This window comes from Rhododendron vialii, chromosome 11a (assembly GCF_030253575.1).
Source record: "Rhododendron vialii isolate Sample 1 chromosome 11a, ASM3025357v1".
NCBI classification, from domain to species: Eukaryota; Viridiplantae; Streptophyta; class Magnoliopsida; order Ericales; family Ericaceae; genus Rhododendron; species Rhododendron vialii.
In genome coordinates this window covers 33,067,219-33,091,469 of record NC_080567.1, presented here as the reverse complement: position 1 = coordinate 33,091,469, position 24,251 = coordinate 33,067,219, and the positions used below count along the sequence as shown (strand labels likewise).

Here is a 24,251-nt window from a genome sequence, read left to right as displayed (position 1 = left end):
AATGCCAGGCCTCTGTTCCATCCGGCTGTGATTGGATCTTACATTTGTAATCAGAGTTGTGGGTGGAAAAATGAGATATATTGAACACCACTTGTACATGTCCAGACCCAAAAATGGACGGCAAGGCAGTTGAGCCCGGGCGAATCCGCGACCATCTTACCTACTATTCGATTTTCCACTAGATTACAACATTTTTTTTCCTCAAAATCTTTAAAATTATATAAGTCCGTCGACCCCACATTGATTAAATAAATAAACACCCGCCCAACCAAGAGTTTTGAGAAACAAAATGTTATTCTTATCAATACTTTAAGTTTTTGGATCGGAATACTAGTTGCTATTTAATATAAACGGAGAATACTAGTAGATTATATGCATTTATAATTGTGAATGATTATATCTTAGTAATTAAATAGGTTGATCAACATCTGTGTCATAATTTTTTAGTCTTATTTTCAAATTTTAAATACATGCGAAATTAAGATTGTCTTTTCTATGTTATGTTAGTCCGTGCAACCTTTCTCCAAGCACAGATTTAGACACATACATGTCCACAGCCTTCTGATGCTTGTGGGTCTAAGGTGTATCGTCTAGGATTCACGTCTATCGAACAGCTCAAGACATATTTTTATTCCAATATATGTCCAAACATACTAGTGTTAAATAAATAATAAAAAAGCAAAGGAAAGGAAAGGAAAGAAAAGACAAAAAAATGTACTATAGTTTATCCAATTTCTTTTCAATGTACTATAGTTTATCCAATTTCTTTTCTTTCTTGTGTGGCATGTGGTGTAGGAGCCCATAATTCAAATGAATTGACCATCACTTGTAAACTGATCATGTTTTTCTTGGTATGAAAGGCTGCTAAGATGTTTCCCTTCTATATATAGCAATTCCGTGTGCCTAGTGCCTACTTTCTCAAATCCCTTTCACTCTCCTTTTATAATTTCAGTGCTATAATTAAAGTTTTTCATCTTTTGTCCTAAAAGCATATTGGTATTGCTAGCTGAGGAAAAGTTTAATATATGGACTTTTATTGACTAATAATACATCTAGTATTTTTTGATGGGCAATAATACACATATTATTACTGGTTTGACCAATCATGAATATGTCTTGCATATCATGGAAATATATTCTAGTTACATGACCTTGCATAACTCTAAGGTTTGTATCCACCTGCTTGTAGAGTTATGGAAACACGTCTTTATTCCCTATTTTTTAGCTCCATGGAACAATGTTACTGCCTGAAACACGGAAGAAGTGAAATATGAGATCAAAACACTATGTATGGATGGTACGAATTGTTTAAACAAGAATTTTTGAACAGCGAACTTCGGATATTCACAACCAAGAAGTATTGGATAATCTTTCAGATAGGCCCGGAAAGGCGAAGGAAGGCTGAAATGCCAACATGCATCTATTATTGAACTCACCCCACCTTAGAGTACCTATTTTGGAACGTCCAGTGCCTAAGTCACTGAATGGTTAAGTCACCAATCCTTAAAACAGACTATGTAATATACTTTAACTGCTGGGTTACAATCATGCATTTTACCAGAGGTTTCTTTCTAATTTACATTCTTGTTGAAACATATACTGGGGGGTGGGTGGGTGGGTGGGTGGGTTGTGCAGGGCAGATGGTTTTAAAGTAGACTCCCCATTAATTTGATATAAAAGATCACCAAGATCTTGTGATTCGCTGCTGAACTTATTCCAATTCCAAGAGCTCGGATCGAATCGGTATTGATATACCGACTCGATCTGAGCTCTCTTATTGATGAATTGTTCATTCAATGAGCATTCTCAATATTATGCCTTGAAGAGGATTCGAACCTCTACGCTTTTTAGCAAGAGATTTTGAGTCTCGTGTGTCTACCATTTCACTACCAAGGCATCTTGGAAGTGAAACGTATTCCATGAATATGATATCTATCTAGTGTGATGTATGGAATATATGACAAAGGTGCGGTGTTGGATTATTGCTATTGATCGATCATGTCATGTCATATAGGCCCAAGTCGGACACCCAATTGCTTCGATTTGCATTATCCGGAGGATGCTTTAATATATCAAATAAGGTGAACAATCAAATCTATTTCTCGATTCAATAGAAGCCCAAAGAGGTGAATAGGGTCCCAAAATAAGGAAAATCTGTAAAAAGCAAATCCGATTATGTCTCTTTTTAATCCTAAATGAAATGTACGAATCCATAAAGAAACAAAGTATCTATTTCGATACGCTCAATTAACCCCTTCTCATAATGAGAATCTATATCTCTATTCCGATCTAGTCCGGTAGAGAATGAACTTATAATCATGAAATCAACTCGATCATCAGATTATAGATTATAAGTTTATAACCCTAGCCCATTCCCATTTTGGACGGAATAGATCTACTAATTCTTTAATTCTAGTTAGTAAGATGGGTCTTGAACTAAGAAATAGACCCTACAAGCTAAAAAAGGGTATCCCGAGCAATTGAAATAATCGGTTTCATTGATATTCCTGTATAGTAGATGCTATCACACATACAATCATACTCAATTCGATGGAATTCGTTGATCTTAAAGGAGATCGTCAATAATTTCGCACGCAAGGGGTTATTTCTTGGTTTCGTCCAATTATATATTACTAACTTGATTATTTTTAGATAATAGTAGACAGAAAGAGTGCTTGTAATGAGTCTTATTAAAACCAAGAAATATAGACCTGCCTACCATCCACACCAGAATAAATAGAGTTTTTCAAAAAACCCTGCTAATGGAGGAAGACCCCTTTTTGGATAAGAGACATAGGGCTAAAGAGGGAGTCAAAAAAGGATCTATCGTGTATAATCTTGCATAATCTCGAATGTTATCAGTTTTGGTATGTAGACCAAATAATACAATGCAAGCAAAAGTTCCTAAATTCATAGAGATATAGAACAACATATAAATTATCATGCTTGCATTTCCATCATTTAAGTCTCCAACAATTATGCCAATAATTACATATCTAATTTGACCTATGGATGAATATGCAAGCATACGTTTCATGCTTGTTTGAGTAATAGCAATGAGGTTTCCCAATATCATGATAAGAATAGCTAAGATTTTGAGAAGAAGATGCCATTCGTTTGATGAGAAATAAAAGAGAATATCGAAAATTTGAGTTGCTAAAGCTGAAGCAGCTACTTTCGAAGTAACAGAAAGAAAGGCTATGACTGGAGTGGGAGAGTCAGAGTCGAAATAATTATTCGGATGTATCATGGAAATTCTTGAAAAGAAAAGAATCAAATAATTTTTGTGGGATCGAACAAAATATCTATCATTTCTCCTTTGAATCGATTCTGCGTTTTGATTTCCAAAGGAATGTTATTATGTTGTCTTAAAGGGGGAATTAATCATTTGAATCCGGTACCAATGGGTATCATTCCCTCCAGAATAACATTATCTTTCAAGCCTTTCAACCAATCGATACGACCCCGGAGAGCAACTTTTGCTAAAACTAGAGCAGTTTCTTGAAAACTCGCTTCAGATATGAAACTTTGAGTATTCAGAGATGCTCTTATTATTTCCAATAAGACAGCTAGGTAATGGATCGCTTCTTCCAAAGCACGCCCCATTCGTTCAGCTCAGAACAATCCAATTAGTTCTCCGGGCCGGGTAAGAAAACATTAGACATTTCATCTTCTGAAACCAACACTTTTGATGTTATTTGACGTACAATAAGTTCGATATGCCTATTATGGATCTGCACCCCCTGGGATCGATAAACCTCTTGGATCTTATTAACCAAAAAGATATGTTTTTGCACTATAGTTAGCTCAGCACCAATAAAAAATCCCCAAGGAATTCCAAGAATTTTTGTTAAACATTCGTTCCAAGCCTCAACCCTCTTTTCTAGATTCATCGATATTGACTCAATCGAACACACTTCGAACATTTTTTCCACTTTTGGAAGACTTTGCGTTATATCACTAGATCTCGATTTTTCATATAGAAATGAAGTAATGTATCTCCTTCGTAAAGGATGTCCCCATAATGGCCATTAATAGTTGTTTCTAGAGTGGCCAAATAGGGCTTAGCTGATCGTATTACTATTATAGAGTCAACTTAAACAATTAGAACTTGACCTGATTTTAGGTGTGGTCCTTTTTTGGCTATATATACATTTTCACAAATAAACTGTCCGAGCCTCATTTTTATAGATGTTTTTTCACAATAATTGTGATAGAGAAAATACCAGTAATCATCAATTATTGACATTGGTAAATGACCCAAAGCAATTTGATTGTAATTCAATTTGTGACGATCATAAGTAGAAAGTTCATATTCTTCAGTCATTGATAAACAATTTGTTGGACAATACTCAACGTAATTGCCTCAAAATATACAGATTCCAAAATCAATACTGTAATTAAATAAATGTTTCTTTTGAATATCGGTTTCCAATTTCCAATCTACAACGGGTAGATCTATAGGACATACACGAACACATACTTCACAAGCAATGCATTTATCAAATTCAAAGTGGATTCGACCCCGAAATTGCTCGGATGTGATCAATTTTTCATAAGGGTATTGAATAGTTATAGGGATATGATTGACGTGGGATAAGGTACTCATATTATTTGTGAGTCGCTGATCTAACTTCGAAGGAACAACAAATCATGTAAGATGAAACAAAAGCACATGCAGAGTATATGATTAACGAATAATCTTATTAACCATAAATCATTACATATCACCATATAACCCCATCTCAATTGACTATTTGGCCGCCACCACCAGACTACCAAACTCGTTATTGACCTTTTTTGTATACTTGTATAAAATCATAGTCCAAAAAACATAACCCCCCATATACCCGCAAACAAGTATGCCTTTTGTTTTCCAACAAAAGTAATCAAAAAGCTTGATCATGAGGAAGCACTACTATCACATGATCGTGCAACCAGAAGTGTTTTCTTCATTAAAGTACTCAACGCAACGACTTACTGGCCTACCACACCCCTCATAACATGGGCCCCCTGGGATACCCTTGTAACATGGCCCACAACATACCAGAACCGATACATTAACAGGGGGAGGGGGCGGGGGGGGAGGGGGATGTTTGATCTCAATGCTCTCGATTGTTTTCCCACCTTTGCAACACAACTTGTCACGAATCTTCTCCGGGCTGCAGCATACTATAGTGATCGTCACCGTATTCTGCTTCTCGTCGTAAGCCTGGCTTCGAATTTCTATAATTTGTCCCCAAAAGTTTGACATCGAACAAAAGTCAGTTTCTTATACGAAATGTTTAGAAAATATCGAAAAGCAAATAGTAGTTGTTTTACTTACTTTTTATCTTGTTGTACTCTTGTTCCCATCTTTATTCACGTAAATGCATCAAATTCTTCTTACCTCTTTATTTGATTTTTATGTACAGATAATAATTTTGTACTATTTGTTGTTTCGTGTGAATGAAAGCAAGAAAAGAAGTGTAAAAATCATTCTCCCTTCGATAAATATGCCGGTGGTATGAATAAAGAAATAATGAATAAATAATAATAATAATAGGTGCGGGTCTCACGGGGAAATTTGGCAAGAACTTTCTTGATCTTCCTGTAGCAACTAGGACACTGAAGGTCCACCTTCAGCACCATTGTTGTAACCTGTTACACGATTGAAAAGAAAAATACAAGAGTTACATATGAACAGCCAGGGACGGATTCAGAAATGTTGCTTAGTGGGGGCACCTTGTTAATCATAGTGGCGAAAATTTATTTTTTTAGTTAACCACAATAAGATTGTTACATAATTAAGGCATGCAATACAAACTACAAAAATATATAACACATACTTTCACCTAAATTATATAAAAATAAGCACAAAATCTCAGACAAAATTTGAGAGTATGTTTTACATGAACATCAACAAGTTTTAGAATGACCGATATAGTTTTATTAATGAAATTATTTTAAAATATTGCTCTTAGACGGTTAAAAATAAGTACAATTAAGAAAGAATCGAAAATAAGTACAATTAAGAAAAAATCGATCCAAGTAGACAAATAGTTTGGAAATCAACAAGTATAAATGCACCCATATGACGAAATTGAAACATAAACTAGTTTTATATGTATATTTTCAAGATATATGCACTTGTTTATGTGTAGTAGCACATTTAATTTTATAATTATGCAAAATATACAAAAATGTAACAAAATTATTTTAGTTTTGAGCGGGGGCACGTGCCCCCCTTTCCCTCCGTCCCTGTGAACAGCACTGCTTGGAAGCAGGGGATATTACGGAAGCAGGGGATATTAACTCAGTGGTCTATCATAGGAGATGTATAATTGAGAAGAAATAGACTCAGGATTGGTGGAGAAGACAATGAACAAAATAAAGAATATATATAGAAATTTTCAGGTCCACTCGCCTGGATTTTCTTATGGTCCGGATTTTCATTTCTCGATTGATTTGCGATGATCCAAGCAGCTCAATGTGATCAGAACGTGATTTTAAGGGTACCCGCGAGAAATCACCAAAAAAAATGATCGTGAAGGGCTTGATCCGAGCAGTTTTTTTTATTGAACGGTTCAGAAAAAAACTGCTCAGATCAAGCCCTTCCCAGTCTTTTTTTTTTTGATTTCTAGCGGGTACCCTTAAAATCACGTTTTGAACACATTGAGCAGCTCGGATCATCGTAAATCGATTCGAAAATGGGAGCTAAGACACAAATTCGGATCATAAGAAAATCTGGACGACCGGACCTGAAAAGGACTCTCTCTATATATATGTATATATATTGCTAAAGAAAGCAATTAATCGACGACCACAGAAAAAGCTAAACTATATATCTCGTGTGGTATTTATGTATATAGAGTTAGAGGGAAATGGTGTTTACAAACAAACCTTCTCAGCCATAATTGAGACCTGGGGATAATCAGATCCGAAGCCAGAAATGAACGAATTGGAGAGAGAGAGAGAGAGAGAGAGAGAGAGAGAGAGGGGACAGAGCAAGAAGGCCTTGCTTTAATAAGTATGTTAAGAATGGAAGAAACGCTGTTGTCGTACGTAATGGAAATTAGCTTAAGAATGGAAAAGGGTAGAATTGAAAATTAGGCTGGAACCGACAAGGCGGTGAGACGCGTTAAGGATGAAAAATTGTCTCCTTCAATTTCCCATAGAGGTAGAGGTGGCCTATGATTGCTGTCTGCTGACTCTTCACTCTCCTCCACTCCACATTGGAAATAACATGCATGTGCTGCCTTTAGATTGACAGAACCATCTCACCTTCCAATTCTTCAATCACTTTGTGGACAAGACCCATATCCTCCAATAACAATCTTTCTACCTATATTCTATCAGAATCTAATTACCTAATTATTTAAAACGAAATTCTCTCCTTGACTCTCTCTCCTACGTGATATATTCTATAAGAATGTTGTTACTTAAATTAAAACGAAGCACTCTCCTTGATCTCTCTCCTGCATGGAATAAGTGTGAACTTTGTGTGAAATTGAATAATTTCGAACACGTTCTGTGTCCCAAACATTTGTGTCTAGAATCTCCGCCGGCAAATGTTATGGATGTTTCCTTTGGATGACAAAGGCGAAGGATGTTTATTGTGAATGGTTAGTACCTATTCTGTGCTTTTTGATTTCGTTAGGAAATTGCGTGGCACAATGCAAGATTTTTTTGTTTAGGTACATATCCCCGATTTCCCACGGGAACTTCTGTTCTCCGTTTGGGACGGGGATGGAGGGTCATTAAATAAATTTACCAGTTAAGATCAAGGCGGGAACTGGGACTGAATATAGGTTCGGGGAGGACAGTGGTATTCACTCCCACCCCGCCCTGTTGCCAACCTTAGCTAAGGGGTACAAATAGGCAATACAAATAAAAGGTTGAGGATTGACTAAAATTTTCAGGACTAAACAAACGGGAGTTAACAGAAGGGATTCAACATATTAGATCATATAAAGTAAGGAATGAGAGACAATCACTCTGCTTGGTTTACCATTTTGAGAGTAACTTTTACTCTCGACACAATTTTCAATAAATTTTTCTCTCTATCTCTCTCCGCTCATTACCACTCAATTTTCAAAAATAACTTTCTAAAACCTCAACCAAACAAAGTGAATATTCTTCAGAACTACAATGATGAGGCTACTATATTCAATAGGAAATGGATCCTGTTCGGTCCATGTGAAGAGACAGTCCAGATTGGAACCGTTCATTCGTTGCAATCAGTGGTTTGAATGTATTTTTACACTTTTACCGGTGATAGTGTATTCTTACCGGTAAAAGTGTGAGAAAATCCGAACTGTTAAATCTACCAATGGATTGTCCCAATCTAAACTGTCTCGTCCAGTTCAAGCCATTGAACTGCTGAGAGGCCGGACCTATTCTCCGGACCCTATTCAATACTATTTACTATTGAAAACCTCAGAGAGGCCAGTCTAATTTTTCCACGAATACAAAACTAACACATGGACTGGAAGGACTGGACGGGTTGCCAAACCCTTTCACTATCAGCGGTCAAGATTCTGGTTAACTTCCGCGGTTCCACCCTTAAACCGTTTCGGCTGTAAAGCGGTCAGTAAATAGACGAGATTTAGCCATGAAATTGCGTGTGTCAACGTGTATCGAACGGCTTTAGATTTAGATACTGTTGATTTTAACGTTGTGTTTTGAAATTGCGATCCCGGTATTGCTTTTTACTATCCAGGTATCTCGATCTTTGTCTCTCTAGCTTGAATGTGATGCATGGTATTTTCGTATATATGCACACACGCAGAGGTTGTAAAAAGAGATCATATTTCTCCTTCGTCTTTGGGAAGAATAATCATTAACCCAACAAAAATCATTGCTAGTTCAAAAATATTTACACTTCGGGATCTCCAACCTAGTGGTAAAAAGAAGTCCTAGGTTGGATATAGAATATTTTCCACTTCCTAAAAACAAAATCAAACACAAAAGGGATTGTGCTCATGAGGGAACGTCTTTAACTATCCATTTGGATGCCTCAGTAGTAAATGTGGAGGCTTCGGTAATCGTCTCGGTAATATAACCGGACCACCATCAACCGAGGCCTCATATTGACATGGGCCTGTGTATATCTTTCTGTTTACTCGCTCGGAGTCAAGTCTCCTGTTTACACTTCGGCTAGTTACCGAGGTGTACATTCCGCTTGGGACTTTTGGCAGAATGCAGCATAGCAGGAGGGGACCATGAGCGATACGTGGCGAAAAGGATCATCTGCCCATGTGCTTCGTAACCGTCTTATCCCGTGGCGTCATCTATGATGTCACCAAGGGCGGTTACCTAAGCGTGACCTCCACGCACTGGCTTGGAGCCCAAGTTAACCTAGGTCTATAAATACAAAGGGATATTCATCTTTGAGAGGTATGCCATCTTCCCCTAACCCTAGACCTAAAAGCAACTCTCCTTACATCTAACTTGATCGTCGGAGGGTCACAGGGCTATTCCAGCCTTAGTGACTTGTTGCAGGTCCATCGGCGGAGGAACGGAGCAGCGGAAGTGAAGTACAAGTTCAGGCGAAGGTCCTTCCTCCTAAATCGAACCCCTACAATTGGCGACTCCGCTGGGGACCTAGCCATCCTTTCAACTTTCACTTCCCCCCATCTGCTCCGTTAAAACATCCAGAATCAAACATGGTGGAGATCGACGACGCACATCACGGTGGTACCGCCCACGGGCTCGGTTCCCTCGTGGACCACAGCCTGGCTTCTGGAGGAGCGGCGGCCCATGGAAAGAACCACATATCCATCGGAGTTGGCGCCGGAGCATCAGCTCCAGACGCAGGCCCATCCTCCGAGCTCCACTCCTACATCCGCCATCTCGAGCGCAAAATCGATGATCTCACGACGGTTGTAGACCGCGACAGACACGTCCGAGACGAGTTGGCAGAGATCAAACACCTCCTCATCTCCCCATCTCATTCCTCCGGGAGCCGCGGCGGAAGAACAAACCGTCGCACCCCCCCACGCAGTCACGAAGCCGGTCACCTGCTAGAGCACAGATCCCGTCCTTCAGTCAAGGATCGTCTTGAGTCACCAAGACCGGTGGACACACGAGCCCCAAAAGAAACATCGCGCAGGGACCGTTCTCGCTCTCCTGCGCAACTTCGAAGGAGGCCATCGGCCTTTGACAGGCTCGGTGGTGGGAGCGTCTCTGCCTCCTCCACCCACTCCGTCCTTGTGGGCAGGACATGCCGGGAATCTACCCCTAGCCTCACAAGGGCATCCAGGGGAGATGACGGCCTTGTCGAGATCCAGACTAGAGGATACCGGGAGCGCCTGAAGGGCCCCCGAGCCAGAAGTCCCATCGTCTCGCACCCCGGCGTTGCAAACAGCAGGAGCCCGGTCACCGAGCGCCTCGAGGCTTCCGCTCGGGATAGCTACCGACATCATCGCCAGGAGCGTTTTCCCAGAAAAACGGTTAGTATCGATCCAAAGAGAAAGGAGCACGAACGATTGGACAAACTCGTCCCCAAGAAGCGTACAGCGACTGAGCGTCCAGACGGCCCCGACCGTTCGATCCGACCTCATCGCGATGCGCGACTTGCACGACTCTCGACCTCTCCATTCACAAGAGAGATCGACTCGGTTACCCCACCCAAAGGATTCTCCCAACCCAAGTTCGCAAAATATGACGGCAAGACCGAGGCGTACACTCATCTGGTCCAGTATAAAACCGTCATGTCTCTATTTCTTCGGAATGAACCCTCGGATGATGCTTTCCTGTGCAAAGTGTTTCCAGCAAGCCTCGGCAACCTGGGCCTCACCTGGTTCAATCAACTCCCGGCTCGGTCAATCTCCTCGTTCGATTCCCTCTGTGACGCCTTCATGGCACGGTTCGTAACGAGCAACAAGCACGAGAAGGAGATCGACTCCCTCTTAGCCCTCCGTAAGAGGAACGACGAAACGCTTCGGTAGTACGCCGGCCGTTATTGGGAGTTGTTCAATGAGATAGAAGGTTGCGACGGTGTCATCTCTGCCCGAGGATTCAAGCTCGGTCTCACATCCCAGGACGAGCAAGTCTACGACGACCTCGCTCGCCATAAGCCGAACTCTATGAAGGACCTTATGACTCGAATCGAGAACTGGTGTCAGCTCATCGAGTCCAAGGCAGAGAGAGGCATCGGGAAGCCTACAAGTTCAAAAGCGTTGAACACTTCGGTATCCATACCGGCCCCCGCACCTGTCTCAACCTCGAAGAAACAGGTCAACACGATCAAGCAGTCGCCGAGGAGGGGGCCGAAGCCAAGCGACTTCAACGCCGAAAAGACCGTCTTCACCATTCCCATCTACCGGATCATTGATCAAGTGAAGGATCAGCCTTTTTTCTCCTTCCCCAATCAAAAGCTCGGAACCGAAAATGGGAAAATCAAGAATCCCATCGTTCGATGCAGCTACCATAGCGAGCAAGGTCACTTCACCACAGCATGCAAGCCCTTCAAGGCCTACTTGGAACAGCTTGTTGCTGGTGGCCACCTCGGAAACTTCATCGATCACGAGAAGACGACGGCTCGGACACAGAGGACCGAATCACATACCGAGGAAGAGGTACAGACAATCAACGTCATACATGGTCCCTTGAACCCCGAAGCCGCTCGAGTCATCCGGGCAGAATTGAATGAAGCCTCCTCCTCCAAGCAGGTCATGATAGTTGGCCCCGAACCGAAGCGCCCAAGAACCGACGACGGCTCCAAATGGACGATAACGTTTACCGAGAAGGATCTCGACCGTGTCCAACTTCCCCACAACGACGCCCTCGTGGTCACGCTACGCATCGGAAATTTCAATGTCCGTCGCGTCCTCGTAGACCAGGGCAGCTCGGCCGAAGTCATGTACTACTCCCTTTTCAAGGATCTAAAGATTCCCGAGACCGACCTCCGTCCTTCCGAAGTTCCCCTTATCGGCTTCAACGGAGCTCCTGTCTGGCCCATCGGTATGATCACTCTTCCTGTCCGTGCCGGCTCGGTAACGCTTGAAATAGACTTTGTGGTGGTCGACGTCCCTGGCCCTTACAACGCCATTGTCGGTCGAACCTGGCTGCATAGGCTTAAAGCGATTGCTTCCACTTATCACCAAGTGGTACGTTTCATCGGCACTAACGGGCACCAGGAAGACCTGTACGGAGACCAGACCGCGGCCAAGCAGTGCTACGTCAACGCTGTCCGAAGCACCAAGCAGACCCCCCGGGTGAATCTCATTGAAGCACCAGAAGCCCCAGTTTTGGAGGACGTCGGCAGATCCCCCGACGACAAAACCGTCGAAGATGTGGCCACAATCCCAATCACCGAGGACGGCTCCCGCTTCTTCCTTGTCAGTTCCTCACTTAGTGACACTGATCGGAACGAGACGGTAGCTTTTCTCAACCGAAACATTGAAGTGTTCGCCTGGACTCCCTACGAGATGCCGGGGCTCGACCCCTCTTTTATCTGCCACGAGCTCAACATCGACAAAGCCAAGCGACCGGTCGTACAGAAGGCACGACGGTCCTCTCCCATTCACTCCGAGGCCGTCATTGAAGAAGTCAACCGACTCCTAAACGCTGGGGCAATCAGAGAGGTCCAGTACCCCAAGTGGTTGGCTAACACCGTCGTAGTCAAGAAGAAAAATGGCAAATGGCGTGTCTGCGTCGACTACTCCAACCTTAACGATGCTTGCCCGAAGGACTTCTTTCCTCTTCCCCGAATCGACCAGCTTGTCGACGCCACCTCTGGCCACGAGCGACTCAGCTTTTTGGATGCGTACCGGGGCTACCACCAGATCGCCATGAGCGAAGGCGATATCGAGAACACCGCCTTCATTACCCCCCACGGGATCTTCGGTTACCTCGTAATGCCCTTCGGTTTGAAAAATGCCGGAGCAACCTTCCAGCGAATGATAACCAAGATGTTCGAGCAATTACTGGGCGACACTATGCTGGCATACATTGACGACATGGTGGTTAAAAGTCTTCGTGCCGGTGATCATCTAACCCACCTTGCCGAAGTCTTCGAGATACTAAAGCGCCACAAACTCCGCCTCAATGCCGAGAAATGTGTCTTCGGCGTCAGCTCCGGCAAATTTCTCGGCCATCTCGTCTCCCGGCGCGGTATTGAGGCCGATCCTTCCCAAATTCAAGCAATTGATCAGCTCTCGGCTCCCCACAACAAGCGCGATGTTCAGCGTCTAACCGGGATGGCTGCTGCTCTGAATCGGTTTATAAGTCGCTCCTCGGACAAATGTCAGCCATTTTTCGCTCTACTAAAGGGCAGCCGACGAAGCTTCAACTGGACAGAAGAATGTGACCGAGCGCTCCAGCGACTAAAGGAGTATCTTTCCACGGCTCCACTCCTCGTCACTCCAAGGGACCAGGAAGACCTGTTCCTCTATCTAGCTGTCTCCCCGCACGCCGTCAGCTCGGTGCTCGTCCGACAGGAGGGTCGGGAGCACCAGCCAATCTACTACTCCAGCAAAACCATGACTCCCGCCGAGACGCGCTACCTCCCCCTGGAGAAGCTCGTGCTCGCCCTAATCTCAGCCTCCCGAAAGCTTGCCCCGTATTTCCAGTCTCATCGCATCATCATCCTGACCGAGTTCCCCCTCAAATCTCTTCTCCGAAAGGCCGATCTCTCCAACCGAATTTCACAATGGGCCGTTGAGATTGCCAATTTCGAAATCCACTTTCAGCCTCGGACAGCAATAAAGGCTCAGGTTCTGGCTGACTTCATCGCAGAGCTTACACCGCCCAACGTATCTGCTTCGGCACCCCCACCGAGCACCGAAGCAGTACTCCAGGCCAACCCTAGCACAGCTTGGCAGCTCTTTCACGGAGATGTATGGAAAATGTACGTCGATGGCGCATCCAACAGCCGAGGCGCAGGTGCGGGCGTCGTTCTTCTCTCACCCTCCGGTGTCTTGCACGAAAGCTCCTTCTCCATCAATTTCCCAGCCTCTAACAACGAGGCCGAATATGAGGCGTTAATCTCCGGACTCAAGACTGCCGAAGCCATTGGCATCGAAGAGCTCGTCGTTTACAGCGACTCCCAGTTGGTGGTTAACCAACTCTCTGAAGAATACGAAGCTCGGGATGACCGCATGCGTACCTACCTAAGCGCCGCTGTCCAGCTCATTCAACGCTTTAAAGCAATCAGAGTCGAGCATATTTCAAGGGAACAGAACGCCCACGCCGACGCCCTGGCAGGTCTCGCTTCGGCATTCTCATGCACTGGGCACCGATCCATTTCCTTCAATTCTATTGACAAGCCCAGTTTTGAACTCGAAGACCTACAGAAGGAAGTACTCAACATAGAGCTCGGTCCGAGCTGGATGGATGAAATCGTCCTTTACCTAAGGGAAGACTCCCTTCCCACCGACAAAAAGGACGCCCACCGACTCCGCAATAAAGCTGCCCTCTTCTGGCTCAATCCCAACGGCAAGCTTTACCGAAGATCGTTTACCGGGCCGTACTTATTGGTTGCACACCCACATCAAGTTCCGGGCATTATCGAAGAGCTTCACGCCGGTGACAGCGGTTGTCACTCCGGTGGACGATCGCTCGCCCACCGAGCCCTCACTCAGGGATATTGGTGGCCGACAATGAAGAAGGACGCTGAAGAGTTCGTCAAGCGTTGCAAAAAGTGCCAGATGTTCGCTCCCATTATCCATCAGCCGGCCCGGGACCTGAGCCCTCTCACCAGCCCCTGGCCCTTCTCCCAATGGGGCATGGATATCGTTGGAAAGCTCCCAGTCGCTCCGGGTGGATTCAAGTTCCTTTTAACCGCAACAGATTATTTCTCGAAATGGGTCGAGGCCGAGCCCCTGGTAACCATCGAAGAAACAGACGTCATCCGCTTTGTGTGGCGCAACATCATCTCACGCTTCGGTGTGCCGTTCGCCATAATTACTGACAATGGAGGGCAGTTTACAGGACAGAAGTACCGGGCTCTGCTTGACGAATACGGTATCAAATGGGACACGTCCACTCCGGCTTACCCCCAGGGCAACGGACAGGCTGAGGCGGCAAACAAAGCAATTTCATCCGGGCTAAAGCGACGACTCGAGTCACGGCGAGGAAAGTGGGCCGAAGAGCTGCCCAGGGTACTCTGGGGCTATCGTACGACGCCTCGGCGATCAACCGGTCGCACACCTTTTTCCTTGGCATTCGAAATGGAGGCGGTCATCCCACTCCAAGTCGGACTCCCAACAATGAGAACAGAAAATTTTGATGAGTCGGTCAACAACACCACCATTGCTTCGGACCTAGATTTAGCCGAAGAAGAACGGGACAACGCAAGGATAAAGCTCGCTTCATACCAACAGGAGGTTGCAAAGGGTTACAACCGAAGCGTGCGCCTCCGGTCGTTTAAGCCTGACGATCTCGTTTGGAAAAAGGTGGTGGAGAAGTCCAAAAAGCGAAAGTTAATGCCCAATTGGGAGGGTCCTTACCGAGTTCTCAAGCACCTCGGTTCGGGTAATTACAAATTGGAGAAACTGGATGGTTCCCCCATTGCTAAGTCATGGAACGCCAACAATCTGAAGAAGTTCTACGGATAGTGCTCGGCCACCGAAGCCCGTTTTGTCCTTATTACGTTGCATTTTCTTTTAAGAAAGTTTTGAAAGCAATCTGCTTATGTATTGACAATACCCCGAGTTTTAATGAGAATGCTCTTTGGCACTATTCGTACACTGATTGTTTAAATTACTTATACTTGGCCTATTCTTGCCCGGACCATTTTATACCGACTTCAGGGATATTATTCTCCCATAGGTGATACCCTCGGAGAAAAATCCCCACCAAGTCGCCCGGGCCTCTTCGGTCGTCTAAATTTCTGGTCACTCGCTGTAAGGATACTCGGCCTTTTTCTCCGAGCCCCTTACACCGACCCATCAGCAATTTCTCACTGTTCGGACTCGCCGCGTCACGAACCTATGGCAGAAGCCATACCACTTCATTACGCCGGCCTACGTCCCTAGCAGTAATACAATCCCGCGCCTGCTCGATAAGCTCATTTCTATTAATCAGCAGGGGCGTGCAATGTCAAAAGTTCATTACAATGAATGGTTCTGATTCGGTCCTACTAAGCTGGGGCTTCGGAACGAGTCACTTTTTCTTGATTGAACATCTTTTTTATGCTTGGCAAAACGATTCGGTTAACGCTTCGGTTAAACTTGTTTCTACAAACTTTTTAAGTCCCACCGAAGCAGGGGCATCATAACCTAAGGAGCAAACCAATCAAACAAGCATTTCAAAGATAAAAACATTCAAGAAAAGAAGAGCATTCATTCACGAACAATAAACAAAAGGGGTACTGCTTCAAGTATCAAACAATTACAATCCCTGGAACGGCAAACTCCAAATGTCCGGAGCCGTCCAGTAAACCGACCATTCAAGCAAAAATTAAAGTACTTTTTCAGAGTTACAAAATATAAAGTTCCTACGCTTCATCAGGGAACAGGGGCACTAAGGTCAGCTGGCTCCTCGGTCGCTTGGGGCTCCTGGATCGGCACCTGCTCGTTTTCCTCCTCCGGTAGCACGAGCTCTTCAGGAGGGGGCTCAGGCACGGTTCGAAGCTCCGAACCCTCTGGCAGAGTAAGCTTGCTTATCAAGGCCTCGTGGCCGTACCGAAGTCCGTCCAAGAACCGATCCCTGAAGAGCTCGGCTTCTATCTCCCGGACCTGCTTCTTATATTCTACTCCGGCAGCATCCCAGCCCTCATCGTAGCCTTTGTTCCTTGCAAACTCGACCTCCCGAGCCCCAGCAGCCCTCAATGTGTCAGCATCCTCCTCAGCGTTTTTGGCTTTCGCTTCGGCAAGAACCCGCTCCCGGTCGCACCGCTGAAAGTCGGCTAGGTAGAGGTCACAAGTCTCCCTCGCCACTTTCAGGTCGTCCTCTCTCTGAGCAAGTGTCTTCCTCAGCAGCTCCATCTCCTGCTCCCGTGCCTGGCACTGTTCGTTCACAGCGAGCACCCGAGCGCCGGCCTACCAACACAATTAAAATTGATCAAAATTCCAATAAAACGATCGAAGGAGTAAGAAAAGAAACTTTCAGAAGTAACTTACTTTCAGAAGTGCCTGCGCTATCTCTCCTGTCAGATCCACGGTGCACCCCTCAACAGCTCGGGCATCCTTCGGAAGAATACACGACCGAAGCAGCCCAAACGCCGTCCCAATGTTAGAAGACGCGCTATCAGCATGATGAATCAGGCGCCCCGAGTAGTGACGAACCTCGGGGGCCCAGGGGACCTCCCTCGCCGGAACGCGAGTCCTCGTCTCGGTTCCCCCCCGGCTCTCCACATCCCCCTCATCTCCTCGGGCCCCTGTTTCATCTATCAAGATCGGCTCCCCGCCCCTCCCTTGTCCGAAGCCTTCTTCCTCGGTGCGAGCCCTTTTCTCCGGCGGCTCCTGAGGAGAAACAGGGATCACCCTCGAGGTTCCGGTCCCCGGCGAGCCAACCCTGACGCCAGCACCCCGCCCTCGTGGCCTTTGGCGCCGAAGGTTGAGCACTTCCCTTCCACGACCGGTCATCTCTCCACTAAGTCCCGTCCTTTCTGGGGTCTCCCGGTCGATTTCTTCCCGGATCACGCCTCGGGGAACAGACTCACCAACTTCGTCTTCTGTCGCCCCGGCTCCTCCTCTCCTGCCTTCTCCTCTTCCTTGGTTTCTTCCTCGGCCACGTCCTCGTCCCCCTCGAGAAACTCCTTGCTGCCTCGGCTTCTTTTTCAAATAACCGGTGTAAGTCGGTTTGTATCCGAGCAGATCGGGTGCATACCGACTCGTGATAGGGATTGCGTAGGCCGCTGTTATTTGCGCTCGGTTAGCTCTTGCCCGAAGCTCTGCAACGATGCCCTCGGCTGAAAGATAGAGAATGGAAGAATCAGTATACAATGAGGAAAGAAAAATGTGCAAACATAATAAAGCTAAGAAGATGTTTCTACCGACCAGGAGCCCCGGTTTCGAACTGAACTGTGGTGGCTGTGTCCGCGCTCTCCCCAGGTCCAAACATAAAATTCCCGGTGACCGACACATAAATACTCGCCCACTCTTCCGAGTCAGGAAGATGGTCGATAAGGAAGGTGTCGTATCCCGTCCTACATGAGAGGTAGTGACGGTCGCTCTCCCGGTTAACTCCAACGAGGTATACACCGAAAAGCTCCTCGAGTCCGAACGTCAGGTTATATTGTCTCCTCAGCTCTATAATGCTCGTGATGATCCGGTAGGAGTTCACCGTCAGCTGAGAAGACGTGAGGGAGAGAGCTCGGAGAACCCTTCGGACAAACTGATGAAGGGGGAATCTAACGCCCCCCTCTGTGATAGCCATCAAGGGGAATATGAGTGCTCCCTCCCGGTGTGGAAGGTCCTTGGGGTCGCTGTTCGGTAAGATCCGAATGTCAACGTCATGAGGAACGCTGTATACCCTCTTAAATTCGGCATAAGAAGCCGAGGAGCCGTCAAAGTATTGATTTCGGTATGGGCATGGCCTCATCGCCCTCCTGCGTCCCCGTACCTCCTCGGGGGCATCGGCGAATGGACCCGGACCTTGGTTCGAGGTACTTGGGGCTTCCATATCTTGGGAGTCAAACGTCGTCACCTCACGAGGAGCTCTCGAGGGTTCAAATGGTTCAACGCAGTCGATTGGAGTCCGGAAGAATGCCCTCTCCCGAAGTGTCTGGCGAATGTCCTCGGGAATTTCAACAGGAGAAGAACCTGAACTACCGGAACTGTCCGAAGAGAGCTCGATGACCATTCGCTTCTGCCTAACCAAGGAAAGGAATACAAAAACCCGTTAGCTATGTGCTCAGGGAAAAAATCAATGTCTAGCGCTCAGTGCGGAATGGTCATCGCTCCCCGGAGTCCTCGGACAATCGTTTCCTATAAAGGCGTTTCCCTCTCGGAAGAATTTCTAAAAACAGAAGTCCTTTCCCTTGGGATCAGGGTGAGTCTAGGTCTCGGGATGAGTTTTGGCCTCGGGATGAATCTAGGTCTCGGGATGAGTTTAGACCTCGGTAATAGCGTGAACAACGCTGGAGAAGCCCAGCGCCGCCTTGAACCAGACGGTGGCGAGCGGTTGCTCAGCCGTAACAAGTGCAAGAAAACAGCGAAAAACTCAAAACAATGGTCAAAACGTGAAGAATAAAGCAAGAAGGTCGACATACCTCAAGTTTGTGCAAGATCTCCCAACCAAAACGATTGAAATCTCGACTGAAAGCTGGAAGTATACGGCGGCGGCGGTTCGACTTCAGAAGCAGAAGAAAGGGTGACGATCTCACCTCTGTCTCTCCTATTTATATTGATAGAGATGGAAAGCTGCGCGGGAAACGAAGCGTCGTGCATTGAGCCGTTAGATCATCGACATGTGTTATCATCGAACGGCTAGTATCAAGGACTCTGCACTGAGGACAGGCGCCGGATATTCGGACCTTAGGCATGTTGACGCGTGTCACCGAAGCGACGTTTCGTACCAATCAACTGGCATGGCACGTGCCGAGGCAGCTTTTTGATTCTGAGATCTCGGCAACAGTTGACACGTGGCTCTTCTCTGGCGCGGGTTGAACGAAATCTACCGAAGCAACTTCACCCTTCGGTTATTCTCTAAAAAGAAAGATCAAGGCCTGATGTCTCATACGATAGGATCAAGACCCTGAAGCAGAGGTGCAACGCTCCAGGGACTTGAGGGGCTATTGTGGAGGCTTCGGTAATCGTCTCGGTAATATAACCGGACCACCATCAACCGAGGCCTCATATTGACATGGGCCTGTGTATATCTTTCTGTTTACTCGCTCGGAGTCAAGTCTCCTGTTTACACTTCGGCTAGTTACCGAGGTGTACATTCCGCTTGGGACTTTTGGCAGAATGCAGCATAGCAGGAGGGGACCATGAGCGATACGTGGCGAAAAGGATCATCTGCCCATGTGCTTCGTAACCGTCTTATCCCGTGGCGTCATCTATGATGTCACCAAGGGCGGTTACCTAAGCGTGACCTCCACGCACTGGCTTGGAGCCCAAGTTAACCTAGGTCTATAAATACAAAGGGATATTCATCTTTGAGAGGTATGCCATCTTCCCCTAACCCTAGACCTAAAAGCAACTCTCCTTACATCTAACTTGATCGTCGGAGGGTCACAGGGCTATTCCAGCCTTAGTGACTTGTTGCAGGTCCATCGGCGGAGGAACGGAGCAGCGGAAGTGAAGTACAAGTTCAGGCGAAGGTCCTTCCTCCTAAATCGAACCCCTACAGTAAACAGTGGATTCATCATTGGATAATGGAAGAGGTGAAGATGAAATTCGGAGTCGAAAACATTGCCACGGGCATCGCCGATGGAAGACAAGGCGATGGAGCCTGAAAAATTAAGAACTTGATGAATCGCTTCTCTTATGGAAGGCCGGAGCTTGCTATGGGGATGGGTGCACATGCACCGGAGACCAAGGACCGACAATCTTTCCATTTCGTGCTTATTGTTTACCCAGTTTTAATTCTGCAGCTACAAGCAGTTTCCCCCTCCACCAAATTTGTTGTCTCGTCTTCTTTCACCCTATGGTCTCTGCCACACGCTATTTTCAAAGCCACGACTTCAAAGCTATAGACATCTGACACATTCCGGTGCGATGTATCTTATTGTCGCTGCCGCCATTGTTGTTTGTGACTCTTTTTTGGGATCAACAAGCCTAGCAAACCCAAAATCCCAATTTGGCATTGAAATTCGAGTCCAACATCACATTGCTTGATTTTACATCCCTATGCATAGTGGCGGAGCCAAGATTTTGAGTCCGGGGGTGCCGGCCTAAAAGATATTTTTTTTTATCGGAACATATACTTATTATGTCATAAGGCTTTTGCTTTTCGATTCACTACATTTGTACATTAAAATGATTCTTTAGGCTAATTCAACTGCCACATGCTTATTTTTTTTATTTATGAGCGAAATTGAGAAATAAGAATGTAAAATAATTGATTTTTTTATCAAATCGAACCAAAATTATTAAGATTATAAGTAGCTATACACGAATAATTATCAATAATATTCAAAATTAGGTATGTACAAAATAAAAATTTTAAAACTTGAACGCTCGGGGAGCTGGGGCCCAACATAGCTCCGCCCCTGCCTATGCACCACACAGTGCTCCTAATATTATTTGTGTAGCTAGCGCAATGCAAAGGTCAAACCTGGAGCAATTTTATATCTTGTTCCCCATGTCAACAAGCTTTTCGTTGGAAGATGGGAATCCAAGCTTCCAATTTCCATGTACTCATAAAGGAGTACGCAATAGTTCTTTCTTCTCATGGCATCCTTTTGATCTATTGGAATACGTTTTCGATCTATTGGTTTTGCCAACTACATCTCAGTTTGATTTCCTCCAGACTTCATACTCAGTACTTCTCTGCATTTTATTCTGCAGGAAACTCACAATAGACTTTTTAAACATGGTTTGCTTACTACTACCTTCTTGTTTTTCTAACTTGTTGGTGATTAAGCACTGTATCTTCCAGTTAATTTACATAGCCACATAAATAATGTTGTTTTGCGTGGAAGATGCGAAGACATAGCATCATTTTGACACTAACTATGCTAAATTTGTACTGATTTGAGTATTATTACACTCATATAGGGTGTTTGGGCTTTTGCCCAAATGAGTGTTCTTAATTGGGTTCTTGCCAATCGTAGATTTGGATATCAGTTTGGGTAGATGATTGTTCTTTGAACATAATGCTATTTCTTTGCTCATATTAGTCTTGTAACAATTTCAAAATAAATAAAAAAAATTTTGCCGTTAAAAAATGCTCTCTATATTCGATTACAGATATGCATGCTTTATCACAGGACTTCAAATAAACAAAGACTCTCAATTAACAAAGACTTTGAACACTTGCGTGAGAGAGAGAGAGAGAGAGAGAGAGAGAGAGAGAGAGAGTTGTTAGTTTTGACTGCTTAACAGAGAGAGAGACTTGTTAGTTTTGACTGCTTCAGAGTCAGCTAGTGGCAGCCATAGAAGAAAATTGAAACTCTAGCAATGATGATAGTAGAGAGAGAGAGAGAGAGAGAGAGAGAGAGAGAGAGAGAGAGAGTTGTTAGTTTTGACTGCTTAAGAGTCAGCTAGCGGCAGCCATCGAAGAAAATTGAAACTCTAGCAATGATGATAGTAATTTTGAAAAGTATGGCAAGGCTTGTTAGTCCAAGAGAGAGAGGCTTGTAATTTTGGAGAATTTGGTAATAATAGACACCGCGGATACATTCTTCCAATGTGATACTATCATCATCATCAAATAGAAAAAATCAGTTACTCCTCCAATCATCTATTTAGCTGGTAATGTTTACTAAATGGAAGCTTATATAATTGCTGCACAAATCATGAAAACAAAAATTGTTAACGACCCGCGCTAGCTAACCTGCTTACATTTAGCCTAACCACGAGACTTAAAAAGTTAACTTCAAATTATACAGTAGCTACTCGCGTTTCCTAGTAAATTTTAAATTATTTTGTTACCAGAAATATTTTCGTTTTAACAGCAATTGTCTAGAATATTAGGTTTTCTTATTTAGATTGATTCTATTTTCTTTATATTATTTTCTTGTTTTTTAAGACTTAGATTTAACTTTTCATTATTTTAGTTGTTTCTTAGTTTTTTTTTAATGGTAGAATAATATCAATATAAATAAGGATGTAAGTCATAGGGCAAGATGATTGTTTTTTATTAATGAAAAATCAAGATTAATTGTCAAATTCGTTTGTTCAAAGAGGAAGTACCTCTAACTCAAATATTAATCGTTCTAGTTTCTTGTTGCAAAAAGTTTCGTATAAGAATGTTGTGCTGCATTAAGCAATTTAAAAATAGAAGCATCGAACTTACAAATGCATTAAACAATTTAAAAATAGAAGCATCGAATTTACAAATGCATTAAACAATTTAAAAATAGAAGCATCGAATTTACGTGGTTCACCTAAGAAACACTACGTTTACTGCTAGTGTGAAATTTACTATGATAAAAGAACTACAAATTTTTGCGATTACAAGACTAGATAATACCAGAAGCACTTATCATATTAGGCTTCATGGTTCAGATCATCGGCCTTGATCGTTTTGGGTTTCAAAACTCCTGAATACGGTCTCTAATAAATTTTCTCTATATTTCTCCACTCATTAATCTTAAAAATCACCCACAAAATCCAAACGGAATAGGGCTACGACTGGTGACTTTTCCAACATACATTTCACTCGTTATGTTATAAAGTGCAAGCTTGAACCAAGTCCAAGTGTGAAACAAACCACAATGATCAATAACCTTTTAAGAATCCATCTCCAATGACCTACTAAGCTTTCACTTCTTTTTGTCTCCATGTTCACCTTCTTCTTCTTTCTGTTGATCCCTTTTGCAACCCCTCTGGAATTCAGTCTCCCATCCATAACACCGGACAATTCATTGGCATTCAACTCCATAAACACTACCGGAGATGGGCGCTTACATCTCCGCCAATGGCATCCAACTCACTCCAGACCCAAATGACTACACCAACACTTCATTTCTCCAATATAAGATTGGCCGCGCCACCTATTTCCAACCCCTTCACTTGTGGGACAGCGCCATGGGAGATCTCACGGACTTCAGCATGAATTTCTCCTTCCTGATTCTAGGAGAAAACTACGGCGAAGGGATTACCTTTTTCCTTTCTCCTAATGGTTCTAACATTCCACCGGACTTGGATGGCGGTGGACTTGGCCTGGTTAATGAGAATGGAACATCTACGTTTGTTGCAGTGGAATTCGATACTAATAGAAACACATGGGAAACCAGTTTTCCCATCAATCATGTGGGTATAAATATCAACACTATGAAGTCTGTGAAAAATCAGTTTTGGGAGAGTGGTATTTTTTTGGGGAAAAAAAATGAAGCCCGGATAAAGTACGATTCGAGCACCAAAAACCTTAGTGTTGTATTCACTTAGTTGATCTAAGAGCTCATTTGCCAGAGTGGGTTACTTTTGGTTTCTCTGGTTCAACGGGGTCGTCCTACGAAAAAAATAGCATCCAGTCATGAGAATTTTCCACTGCCCGTTTAGATTACTAATGGCACCCCCTGTGTCAGACCCCCCGACACGGGTTCACTCCTATTACGAAAATACCCCGCTTGGCCCAAAAATATCCGAACCTATTTTCTTGTTATTTTTTATTTATTTAATTAATACTAATGTTTATACGTACTCTGTATCTTTTTTCTTTTTTTCTTTTTTTAAAATTATTTTAGTGTTCCGATTTTCAATCCGGTTGAA

General features: G+C 44.3%; 3 protein-coding genes and 1 pseudogene across 3 annotated transcripts; 1 reads left to right on the top strand and 3 right to left on the bottom strand.

The window, feature by feature from the left end:
• Positions 1-1,789: 1,789 nt before the first annotated feature.
• On the bottom strand, positions 1,790-3,110 carry LOC131307135 (NAD(P)H-quinone oxidoreductase subunit 2, chloroplastic-like). The gene is made up of 3 exons (XM_058333545.1): positions 2,888-3,110; positions 2,639-2,715; positions 1,790-1,898 (listed from the first exon to the last, which is right to left on the bottom strand). Exons 1-3 carry the CDS (start codon positions 3,074-3,076, stop codon positions 1,790-1,792), a joined length of 375 nt encoding a protein of 124 aa, XP_058189528.1. The 5' UTR covers positions 3,077-3,110.
• Positions 3,111-3,233: 123 nt separating this feature from the next.
• Positions 3,234-4,327, bottom strand: LOC131307134 (DNA-directed RNA polymerase subunit beta''-like; annotated as a pseudogene).
• Positions 4,328-4,443: 116 nt separating this feature from the next.
• On the bottom strand, positions 4,444-7,009 carry LOC131307133 (protein PYRICULARIA ORYZAE RESISTANCE 21-like). The gene is made up of 4 exons (XM_058333543.1): positions 6,883-7,009; positions 5,559-5,640; positions 5,048-5,226; positions 4,444-4,458 (listed from the first exon to the last, which is right to left on the bottom strand). Exons 1-4 carry the CDS (start codon positions 6,892-6,894, stop codon positions 4,444-4,446), a joined length of 288 nt encoding a protein of 95 aa, XP_058189526.1. The 5' UTR covers positions 6,895-7,009.
• A 16,393-nt stretch (positions 7,010-23,402) lies between these two features.
• LOC131307132 (agglutinin-2-like) lies at positions 23,403-23,927 on the top strand. Its single transcript, XM_058333542.1, has one exon. The coding sequence runs from the start codon at positions 23,436-23,438 to the stop codon at positions 23,925-23,927; it is 492 nt and encodes a 163-aa protein (XP_058189525.1). The 5' UTR covers positions 23,403-23,435.
• Positions 23,928-24,251: the final 324 nt, after the last annotated feature.